Genomic DNA, 12,554 nt, shown 5'->3' with positions numbered 1-12,554 from the left:
GCAAAAGGGTGAGCAGGGAAACAACAAAAAAACCACACAACAAACAAAAACATCCAACGAAAACCAGACAGACAAGAAAGGAGAAAATGAGTTCTACTATCTATAGCGTGATCAAGCCTTGGTTCTATTTTCACCTTGGTATCTGGACACAGCCTCTATTGAATGCAGGGACTTGATACTGCCACTTAAAGCCCAACAAACAAACAAACAAACCCACCAAAGAAAACACTCATCAAACAAAAGCAAAACAAACAAACAAAAAAACCACACCACACACACAAAACAAGCAAAGAACCCACACCGAATCCAAGAGAAGACAAACACCGAAACCATTCACTTTTGCATTTTCAAATGTAGGAAGAAAAGTTGTTTGTTGCAGATCATTGATTTTGATAGAACTTCGTTTTAGAAAATCATACACTTTCTTTCATTTCAATATTGTTGCCACTCTGTTGCTATGGTATTTCATCTGCATTATGGACTTGTTTCCCAATTACACAATGCAGAAATCATTACACCAATACAGCTCAAAAACACACTCACAAGTCATTTGCAAAAACAGAGTGGAAACTGTACTGAAAGTAAAGTCCACAGAGGACTACCACATAACTTACAATTGCAGAATAAGCCGTGAGCTTTGCGACCAAATCTTCCACTTTTTTACTTATCAGCAAGCAAAGCACCATCAGTTTTGATAAATAATTCCCAAACCTGCTTACCTTTAGCTGCTGTAGAGCTTTGGCAATGATTGGTTGGCTGGATGTCTGCTCCTGGTGCAGAGATATGAGCCCTTCAATAGACTGCTGGAAAGCTTTTCTCTGACTCACAAGGTGGGCAGACTGAATGACTACAAGGAGGAGGTTATCAACCTAGAATACAAGACACCACTACTTCTTGTAAAGAAAATCCTCTCTGTAAAAATATATCCAATATCATCAGTTTTCAATCAGTTATTTTTTACATTCTAATATATGAAAGACCACTATTCATTAAAATCTAAATTCACACAGAAAAGCTTGATGCTGGCATCTAAAACTCTCACCTAGTGGGCAAAGTTCCATAAGGGCAAATGCCACAGCAAGTTTTCATGGGGAATATGGTTCTGTTTACTTCAGGAAAATATGGGAAACACTGCATTGAATTATCTTCAGATTAACTATACACACAAAAAAAAAAGGCAACAGCTAAGCAAAAATAATTATATTTTCTTAAAGCAGATGGAAATAACAACCATCACATAAACAAAGAGGTTTTATCCAAGAAACATGGGATACTTTAGGACAAAAGCCCACTACTGAATAGGGAAACACAAAGATTTAACACGCAGTATTTGCTCAAAATTTGAAAATTATCAATATATGATATGTTTTGGAAATCAGAGCTCTGATATTGCACAAGTCTATAAAAGCATACAGTCACAGATGGTGCTGCCATACTAAGCTCTGCTGATTTCAAACTACAGACAATACACCTGCAACCAAGTTACTCACAAAACAAGACCTACTTCATCCTGATTTTCAATATCTCCTCCTGTCAAGAATAATTTCATGCTCAAAACTCTTTAAGCGTTGATGAGATTCTTTCACTTGATGAGTATTTAACTAACACCTTACATTTTCTGTATTTTGCAATCAAAATGCATTTTTTTAAGACAGAATCTTTCTGAAGGACTTTTTATTTCCTAATCTTTCAGTCTTGGATTTAAAAAAACCTAGTAAGTGTTACAGACATAAAAACACACACACATAGTGTTTTATGTACACTTTTACATATGGAAGAAACCATCTGCAAACCAATTTTCATCTATTGCTATTTTCATTTTCTGAATGAAATAATTACTTTGATAGAAGTCCAAAGAACTTCTAAGCACTTAATCAAAGGCTGGCTTTTTATTGGTCAATTGGAACAACAGGCAAACAAGAAACAACATGTTTGCAAGTTAAAGCAGCAGTATGTAGAGGAGTGACTTTTTCAACTGCTGTCATTGCTAGAACTCTCTGAATGCCAAAGGTCAGGCACAGTGACATGGAAAGTCACTCTCTTCGTGGACAGTACAGCCCATTTATGGTAGGGATCCAAGAAACTGCATGACATACCAAAAGGAAAATTCTTTTAGCTTAACATTAAGGATATGAGAACATGAGGGGCAGGGAGCTGGCTCAGCTGTCAGAGTGCAGCAGAACTGCTGGCAGGGAAACCCTGTTGGCTTGGGAAGAAGGAAAGTATGACTGGAAACATTTCTTCCTGAAGAACTGTTGAGCATCCAGTAACTTCCAGAGAAATTTAACATTAAATGTCACAATTCATCCAAGATCAAGAGCAACTGGTTTCATGCCTCAGTGTGTGGAAAGCACACAACCATCACATGTTCTTGGAGACTGATGATTTCTTAATGTTCTGATTTCAAGTCTTATCCACACTTCTGAACATCCAACTAGACATTAAAAGTATCTCCATTTTTTTTATACTATTGTGCAACTCTGAAAAAGGCACATTTGTAGAGACTGATCCTGCCAGGAAATGCAACAATCAATTAAATATTTGCATTTAACACAACAAAGCATCAAACTTATTCCTGAATTTAACGTTTTATTATCTATAAAAGGACACACGCTTCACTTGAATCACTCCAGCTAACCTGACAGAATAAGCACTCACAGAAGTGTAGAGGTAACAAGCAGTGGGGCAATGAGACCACACCCACCTGCATGGTGCGCAGCGTGTCAGCCGTTTCTACCTGTGGCACCACTTTGACCGGCTGACCCTCCCACGAGCTCCAGCTGTCATCTGATTCATGGTCTTTGTCACTGTGTTTGGTCATCAGTAAGTAAGCCTCATACGTAAGCTCATCTGAGTCCTTGGAGCAATCCTTCCCAGCAGCCGCATTGAGGAGCTGCAGAATCACGGCCTTTTGCCCCGCAATACTGCCTGGTACAAATACTTGTAAACTCTCGAGTCCGGGAACTTGTACCTGCAGAGAATAAATACCCTGAATGAGTGAATCTCAGAGACTTTTTGGCAAATAAAAAGATAAAATAGGTACTATCATTTAAGCAACAGGAAGAATCTCCATCCTAAAGGGCTGTACAACATATGTACCAAAACGATACCTTCAGCTATTTTTGCATTGAAAGTCAAAATGCATTATAAATTATTTCTTTAGAAATCCACTGGGTCACCATTTTCAGTGACTTCTTTTTGTGTACTTCAAGTTAATCCTTCTACATATTCTTCTAAAGGAATTTTGTTACAAAATAAGTCCAGTTTCACATATATACTATGTATGTATGCATACACAAGTATATAATATATACATACACATATTTTAAAAAGTAAATTAGTCAACAAAGAGTGGAATATTAAAGGAAAAATTCCTTCAGAATTCATACATTTCTCAATGACTACAAAAGACGAGTAAACAAAAATCTGTCAAAAAAAGTATCAATTAGTCTTCTACTTTCATAAAAGCCAGAGTAAGTTCAGTTAGAGCATTCTCTTTTAATAAAATACTACTGCTACTACTCAAAAATTACTTCCAATTATATCTGTCACACTGGTAGCAATACTTCAACCAAGTTAGGCATCAGAAGCAGACTGTAAAGTAGCCAGCATCTTGACTTGACATGAAGTAACTGACTCACAGTGGAGTTCAATTCTCTCTTTTCAGAGTGTGATGTTATCAAGCTAAGACAAAACACTGCACTCAGCACTTCTACCATTAGGCAGACATATTTTATAACTAAAAGGACCATAATCTGTAGGCCAGTGCAAAATACTAGATGGTTGTTACTTAAAGCCAAATTAGATTCCCAAAACTAATGAGCATCTGCCTGAAAAGGCTGTTAAAAATTTAAGCTCCCTACATGATATTAGAGGGCCAATATATTAAGTGTTCATTATCAAAATGTGTGTCATTTAACTCATGTACAACAGATGTGTCAAACTCAAGACACATTTTTTTCTTCCAGAAATGTATGTAAGAAAAAGATAGAGTCTTTAAAAGGTCTACTAAAACAGTAGTCTTGAAGCAGCCAAGACTACATCCTTGGGGGACAATATTTTTTTAAAATGAATATATACCGATTTCCCTGGCTATTTTCCAACTCAAACAATACACAGACAAGGACCCTGCTGAGCCAGTTGTTTTATCCATGTATTTACAATCCTTTATGAACTTATCTCCTATGAATTTGTGTCCCCTTAAACGAATTTCTGTATTTAGCAAACATTTGCATAAATCTAACAATAATTATGTCATGAAAAAGTTAGTGCATTATAACCCAACTATGAAATATATTAATATATTTTAATATATTAAAATTATTAATTAATATAATAATTAAATGCATGGAGAGACACAATAGAACAGCAAATCCAAATACATTTGAACTGTTAAAGCAAACAACTACAAAAAAAGACTTGTTGACCTATGAAATTTTAAGGAATTTTGCAAAACCACAAATGTGGGACATGACATTGCAGTAAACACAGAGCATCAAGAGCTTAACTTACTTTTGCTGCACAACAGTTTTCTAGCAACAGTTGCTCTGGAACAGAACACAGTCCCTGCATTTCTCATGTCCTTAGTACTCTCTAGGAAGCTTGCCAAAGCAGACCTCCACTATAATACTGTTGCTTTATAAAAGCAAAACACAGATCTATGTTCTCATATTATCTACTCAAACATGTATCCATTCCCCTTATAGATTTGCAAGCATTTGTTTCATAGCACTCACTACTAAGCGTTATTAAACAGAAGGGTTTTTCCTCAGCCACAAAGAGAATCTTTGAAAAAAAAAAGGAATTAAGGCACTGATTTCCCAAAACACAGACTAGCATTCTCACTCATACAAGCACCAGTACAGAATTTGACTACCACAATTCAATATTAAATACACAACCCTTTAAAAGTTGAAATATAGATCACTTAAAACACTAAAGCATGCCAATATTTGACATTTTGCTTAGCATACTCAGTTCACTTTCATGCCTCTAAAATTTATTACCTATGTGAATTTACCTTCACATACTCTTTTGTTTTCAGAGCATTCAGAAGATCTCGCACAGGGGCTGACAATGCAAATTCTGCTGCTATTTCAAGGTCCTACAAATAATGACAAAACAAAGGAATATGCTTTCAGACTAAATTTCTTTAAAGCATATAAATAAGAGGAGACTCTGTTAACTTACCTTCCTCAGCATTTTAGCAAAACCAAGAGCTTTGGAGGCCCTTTCTCTAGCTTCATGGAACAGCTCTTTCAGTGCTCTGCTGGTCTCTATAACAGACCTCCTGAAACATTGGTAGAAATGAAATTACAACGTTTTAATAAATCATATTACAGTTACACAGCCATTAGAAAATAATTATTTACGTAAATGTTAGAAAGAAGAACATAAATATTTGCAAGCAGCTGACAAATACATTGAACTTGCATAGGCACATTTTTGGTAAGAATATAAAAATCTAATTCAAATATCATTACATAAAAACCTTTCACAGCCTGAACTAAAGAGAAGGTTACTAGGCTTCAAAAAAACAAAACGACGATTCATTACTACTGCAGAGAGAAATGCAGTGATACAGTCTATGAAGCCTTGCATTTACTGAGTTTGCATTCTAAGGAATAAAATACATTATGCATCTGTCAGAGGCAGAGAAACATATATAATGTTTTGTTATTATTAAGCGAAAAGGCTTAGTACCTGATTTCATCTGATGCAATACTGTCATCGGCACTGGCCCAAAATTCATCACAACTGTCTTGTAGTCCAGAATCTAAAAATATTCCCGTAGATTTCAGCAGCATTCCTGCAATATCACTGTAGCAACAGAAATGGTGGAATTTCAGAGTCTTATTGAGGTAGCACAGCATCTTATACTTATTCCTTCCTAGTGCAAGAGAGCTGTTTCCAAGTCCATGTACAGAAACAAGCAGCATCTTGGGGCCCACAGAAGCCACCTGCAGCAACTGCATCCCACACCTACAGCCACTGCAATAATCCATACATTCACAAAGACTAACAGCTGCTCAATGACATCTCAAGAAGTCCCATCTGGGAACCCCACACAACTGCTGATTTGAATACCTCTTTGGTATGAAACAAAACCATAAGAAGAGGCATTAAATAAAACCTACCAAAATAGCTTTCCAGCTTGAGCTTCACCTCCTCTTATATAAGGAGTTATTTCTTTGGTGAAGTTCCATTCTTCCTCTAACAGATTTTTTAAACTATGAGATGCTTGAGGTAACTGCTGCAGCATTTGGATCCAGCTTCGCATATAATCAAAGTAAACCTGAACAAGGAAACAGATAATTTAAAAAGAAATTGTTACACAAGGTGTTAAGGACTAGAACTTTTCAAATCAACAGCCAAACTCAGCGTTATACACTTTTTAGAAGGTATTTCTACAATAATTTTAATTTGCTCCAACTGAACATGAGCTCCATGTTTTCACAGAAAAGGTGCAATTTATGGCTCAGCAAGTATTACGTTCTACGTGTCCTTCCTGAAAATACTGACCACCTTGCTTGCTGTGCTGCTGTTTACAACTGTATTAGTGAATACCCACAGTAGCCAGAGCACCCACAAAAGACAGAGTTTTTAAAGCCTGAACTGCTGAAAAACAGTCTCTAAATGTTTTATTAACTGGGTTACGTCAAAAGGTTTTATCTGAACATATCCTCCTGGATATGGATAAATGCTGCGAAAAGGTTTCTGAGATTTAACATTACACTTGGTGTTCCTTTATATCAAGTCTTATCTCTCACCTTTATCGAATGACTGTTGTTTTAAACCAATATAAAAATCCAGGTAAATTCAATTTTTCTTTAACCATCTGCCCTTCAAGATTATTTATTATTATTATTATTATTATTATTATTTTATTAAATGCAAAAAACTACCTTTTCCTTCAGTTCAATAATCCATAACATTCCTCCTCAAAAATGCTTAAGATACTTTCTATTTGTTTCAGGTATTTTCAGACTACACTGTAAAAATGCTAAGATCATAGAATCATGGGATGTTTTGGGTTGAAAAACATTAGGGATCATCCAGTTCCAACCCCATCTTTCAGAGGCCAAGTGCTTTTCTTTAAAAGACTTATTTAACTAATTACAACAATGAATACACATTAAAAGAAAGGTATCAATTATGCATTAATGCAATGCCAATACAGTAAAACATAATGTTAGTAAAAAAATAGTATTTTTTCCTATACTAAATTAAAAGGTTATTAAAAGTTTAGTTCAAACTTATGGAATTTACAGTTCTATGTACGAACCATTTTTGGTAAATACAGACAATTTACAAGTATACTCTACCAGAGAACAAAACCCAGTATTGCTAAAACAGCACTGCCTTTGTGTTAACCTTTATAAGATCATTAAAACAATAAAATTGTACAAAGTAGGGAAAAAAAAAGGCAATCATCCCTAAAAGGGATAACAGATCTCTATTAGCAGTATTCAGATCAATACACCTACATGAACGCTCCTTTTTGAAGCTTACCATTAACATTTTATGCAAATCCTCTTCAAAAGAATCAATGTTGCAATCAACCTTTTGTAAGTCATCTAACACTTCCCGCAACATGAACTGGTAATATTGCTTCATTAAGAGTCCACCCTTGAGAACTTCTTTACACTCTCTCACTAGCTGCAAGAGAGAAAGCCAAAACTGCCATCAGTCAAGACGTTACTCTTAAATTCACCCCTTATCAGCTCAGTTTGTCTAAATATGTTACTTTGCCACTAAAAAACTTCTAGAGCTTTCTGAAACAAATACAGTTGCTCTACACATTGCAGGAAAGATGTCACTAGTTTTCCAGGATTATTGCAATCCCGTTATTTGCCACATCAATGTAAATGGAGATGGAGGCAGATGTTTCAGGCTTACTCCCTGCACAATGCCACAGCAAGCAGCTTACTGGATAATTAGTTTGGAAACGGGCAAAAGGACTCACAGTCAGAAAAATCACCACTTTCAATGGAAGCAAGTCAGGCAAAATACACAATGTGTTTAACACATGCTTAGAGAAATGTTTTACTACAATGAAATCACTGTCAATCTCCTGGGCAGGTGCCCTCAATTCCAAAATCCATATCAGACTGAAAACAATGGTTTTTTGTTGCTTCCCTGAGCAAAGCTAACATGAGTAAAGTTTTCTTTTCAACTGCGAATGGGTTGCCTTTGGAAGAGCTGTGACCTCTCCCTGAAAGCTTAGTCTTTATCTATTTCAAGAGACATGCACAGCAACAGGTACAGGAGTCCACAAGGAGCAAGGATCATTTCAAACCTACACTGACATGTTAATGCCTTTCTTTCAGAAGCCCTTCAAGTGCTAAGTGTGTGTTCTGAGATCATCATCATCATCGTCAATCCCTGATTTTTTTCTGAGGGTCAGAGGGAATGGAATTGCTGGATGATTAATATGCTTTTTTTAAATCTTCTATAATGGCTTTCCTGGCAAAGTAATATATCAGCATAGTGGACTCAATGTATGAGAAATTCTAATGGCACAAAAGCAGAAAACATACATGAATGTTATTAGTATGACAAGAGCCTTTGGAATCCTTTACAGGCCAGAACACATTGTATTGCGCTCCCTATGTGCAGAGAGGCAACAAGGACAACGGTCTCAATTCTACAGTTTATAATTTACCAAATTAGGTGAAAAGGAGTAAAAAAGGCAATTTTTTATAACGTGGAAATCCAAATGGACACTTTTATATCCCTAACATGTCATATACTTCAAAATTAATGTCCTTCTTCACTCCACTCAATCACAGGCAGTGTACCTTCTGTTAACCTATGGGGTTATTTTTTCCCTTCAATGCACGTCCATTCCAAAATAAACTTTAAAAGCTTCATTAAAAATTGAGTTTATTTAAATAATACTCTTCTACAGGGGTTGCTATTGAGTAACAGAATAGAGGATTTACAAAAAACTAGTAGAGCTAATCTTCGTGTCAACTTTTGAAATGGAAATTCATGAGGCAGTGGCCAAACAAAATTTTGGTGTACAATGAGCATATGAAAGCTTAAATTGAAAATATTATCACTATTGGTTTGATGGGTTGCTTTTTGTTTAGGTAGTTTATACAATAAATTATCTTCTGAAAGCAGGAGGGACAAGACAATACCAAATTTGACAACCAAACAGAAATAGCAGAAACAGATGCACATACACACATCCACCTCTCAACACGAATGCTGAATTTGAGAACCATCTTGAACTTTAGTAACTTTAGTATCATCTTGAACTGTAGTACCTGAACATCTTGTTCAGGTACTAAACTGCCATTAAAAGAGAACAGCTCTCTCCAATAACATAGTTTTATCAGGATTACAAAAGCTAGTACTGAAAGTGAAACATGGACAAAAAGGAGGAAGGCAGCAAGAAAGGACAGGAGAAAAGGCACACTGTAAAAGGAATATAATCTGTGTTAGTATTATTTTTGTGTATATACTTTTTATTGAAAATCATATTAATTTTTTAATACAATTGACTTGCTAGTAATACAAAAATTTAACATCAGGTTGAAAAAGTTGAGTTACAAGACTACCATACCTCACACATTGACACAGTACTGCTACATATTTCAAATGGTACCAAAAAGCAAGAGACACAAAGGTCTCAGTGCCTCAAATAAGATTGCCTAGGTCAATCACTAGAAAAAACACTCTGCTGTGCTACTTGCATAAAAACAACAATCAAGATGGTAAGACCATCTTACAGAAGGAAACGGAGCAGTGCACTTCCAGAACGCTGTGCTGCAGCACCAGCTCTCCTTCCTGAATAATACCTTGAAGGAATTGAAAAATCTTATGTCTGCAGTTAAGATGGCCCAGCTGTTTTGAGTTGTGTACAAGTCCTGCATCCCTACCCAGTGGCCAGGAGAGCAGCATGACTGAAGATACCCGAGTTGATCATATTTCAGATGGTCATCTTCTGAGGGCTAGAGTGTGATGGAAGACATTGATGAGGTCCCCTCTCAGCTGTCTCTTCTCATGGCTGAACAGGCCTAACTCCCTCACCCTTTCCTCACAGGAGAGATGTTCCAAGCCCCTAATAATCTTTGCCCTCCACTGGACCCAGTCCAGGAGCTCTACATCTCTCTTGTACTGAGGAGCTCAGAACTGGATGCAGCAGTCATGATGCACCTCACTGGGGTTTGAGTAGAGGCAGGATCACCTCCCTCAACCTGCTGGCATTGCTCTGATATGACAATAAAACAACCAAATGTGGGGATCAATCTAATTGTAGGACCCAGCTTCCAGAAGGCTGGACCAGAATAACTCTAATCCAGTCTTCCCTGTGAACTTGCAGAATAACACAGACTCCTGGACTCTTCAGCTTGCTGAAGATTTTAGAAATTATAATTCTTCTGGAAACAAACAGATCTATTTGTGAACATCCTCCACAGCTCCTTTGCCTATTCAGAAATATTGTGTGGGACAGGAAGCACTTGCTGAGTTGAACTCATTTTTTCAATGTCATTAGTAAGGCAATATCCACCAGCAAAACGGTCTGGAACAAATACACAGTTTTCCAGCAAGAAAGTGTAATTTTTACTTAACTTGGAGTCTAGAAAGAGCACACAAAATGTTAAGGGGGAAAAAACAAAATCACCCGTCTCTGAAGGGAATACTGGGCTTAATAATAGAGTATGCTATGCAGCAGATTACTCTGTTAAGGTTGGAATTGTAACAAGGGAAAGTGTAGGGCAGGCAGGAAGAGAGGACAAATTTATTTGGGACCACAAAGTAACACAGCAATGGATTTTGGATCAGCAAGTAACTGGAATGCAAGATCATAATCAGTCCAAGAGCTTATTTACATGTTTACTCCTAGAGATCCTCTGATAAAACCCCAATTTGGTTATGCTTGCCAGGATGCAGGGAGATCAGATGAACTTAGTAGATCCTGGACTATACTTTGAAAACTGGCATTGATCTAAACAGCCTCCATTGTACCTGACAGCCTCCAGAAAATAAATCCTTACACAATACTCTCAACCAGTGACAGGACTGACAACCTTGGGTCACTGCCCACAGAAAATAACACAATAGGCTGGGGAAGACTTTATTTCATTTTTCTTCTCAATTAACTTTCATTATGCAACTACTGCAAGTTATCAGATTCACAAGAGAAAAAATCAAATCAAAGAAAAAAGAGAAATACAGGCCCTTAAAACTACCTATATCGCCTAAGAAACCCAAAGAGAGGAAGATGTGCTGGAGAAAATTATATAGCTTATAATGCAAATGGAACCAATACTGTTTACTTTTGTTGGCTAATATTATTTTTAATCAGCAGTTTTGATAAGGAACCCTAAATCAGAGAGCTATACATGACTAGTTATTTTGCAAAAAGCAGATCTCCATATGAAATACAAAACTATTTACAAAACTTACTACATAATTACACATTGTAATTTCTTACACTAATCCTCTTTAAACTGACATATCATAATGAAATGACAAAATATTTCAAACAGGAAATACATATTAAAAAAGAAATTGAAGCCAACCTGTTTAATACTCAAAAGAGATGGTTCCCCAGCAGGTCTTTGTTCCAACCTCAGCTTGAGACATTCATGGATAACATTGAGCAGGACCCGGCAGAGAACCAAGAATGCAGGTTCAAAAGATGGCAAATCCATGGATTTCAACTCCTCCCATGACACAGCACTGCATTTTTGCTCGCAACAAGGTGGGAAATTTAGTAACTGCACATAATCTGAACACAACATGGGATCTGGAAATTCTGAAAACTGTAACAAAAAATAGGTATCATGAAAAGGAACCTTAAAAGTCTTTAGAATTTTGGATTTGTTTAAAATACCATGCACAGAAGTATGTTTTTAAAAGGTAATAGTCTATTAACTGACAAGTCAACCACACAAGTTTCAAGTTTATATCATTGGCAGATTTTTAATGTTATTTTTTTTTAAGGATCATGAGTCTCAGGAAAAACAACTATGGAGCCTTTAGAATGAACCAAACCACTTACTTTATGTTTCTGTTATGACATTATCTAGAGAAACAAGTGTACACTAAGCTACATCAGGTACATAACCTCATTCCTTTTCAAATACATAATGCATGTATTAACATAAAACTCCACATTGTAAATGAATGCAATATTCAAAAAAATGTCACTAGCTAAACTCAGTCAAAGTACTGAAAAAGTAACTTTTGAATTTCAGTAGCTTTTAAATTTAAACTATTTAAAAAAGGAAGATGAAATATAGACATCAAGCTGGTTTATTGTTTTGGGGATTTTTGTTGTTTTTTTAATAATAAACTTAGTTTTCATTTAAATTAAGATTTTATTTAAATAAAAACACTTTTCTAATTAGAGAAAATAATTGAGACCAAGAAACAAACATCCTAGAAATCTAAGCTATGTATCTTGTGATAACATTCTAAGCAAGTCTGTACTTGGAGGTACTCTGGGGTTTAATTTAGAAAGAAAATTGGACTGCAGAATGTGTAGCTCCTAAAGACAGCAACACACTAGTCATCATTTAAGGATAAGACTTGTT

The 12,554-nt window shown here is 36.1% G+C and overlaps 1 protein-coding gene across 9 annotated transcripts in view; it reads right to left on the bottom strand.

Moving 5' to 3' along the window:
- MAP3K4 (mitogen-activated protein kinase kinase kinase 4) overlaps window positions 1-12,554 on the bottom strand; it is a 66,487-nt gene that overhangs the window by 30,430 nt on the left and 23,503 nt on the right. For 8 of the 9 annotated variants that reach the window (XR_010359383.1, XM_064414860.1, XM_064414858.1 and 5 more), the window contains exons 4-11: window positions 11,538-11,780; window positions 7,513-7,659; window positions 6,138-6,295; window positions 5,704-5,820; window positions 5,191-5,290; window positions 5,021-5,104; window positions 2,705-2,971; window positions 720-869 (exon numbers count right to left, since the gene is read on the bottom strand). Coding sequence is in view for 8 of the 9 variants with exons in the window: in XM_064414860.1 (XP_064270930.1) it covers window positions 720-869; window positions 2,705-2,971; window positions 5,021-5,104; window positions 5,191-5,290; window positions 5,704-5,820; window positions 6,138-6,295; window positions 7,513-7,659; window positions 11,538-11,780 (1,266 nt within the window). In the remaining variant the exon portion in view is untranslated. The remainder of the gene's footprint in view (window positions 1-719; window positions 870-2,704; window positions 2,972-5,020; window positions 5,105-5,190; window positions 5,291-5,703; window positions 5,821-6,137; window positions 6,296-7,512; window positions 7,660-11,537; window positions 11,781-12,554) is intronic. The other variant, XM_064414862.1, reaches the window with a different exon arrangement.

This window comes from Passer domesticus, chromosome 3, assembly GCF_036417665.1.
Source record: "Passer domesticus isolate bPasDom1 chromosome 3, bPasDom1.hap1, whole genome shotgun sequence".
Taxonomy (NCBI): domain Eukaryota; kingdom Metazoa; phylum Chordata; class Aves; order Passeriformes; family Passeridae; genus Passer; species Passer domesticus.
The sequence above is the reverse complement of the archived record's forward strand: the minus strand, read 5'-3'. Positions and strand labels throughout refer to the sequence as shown.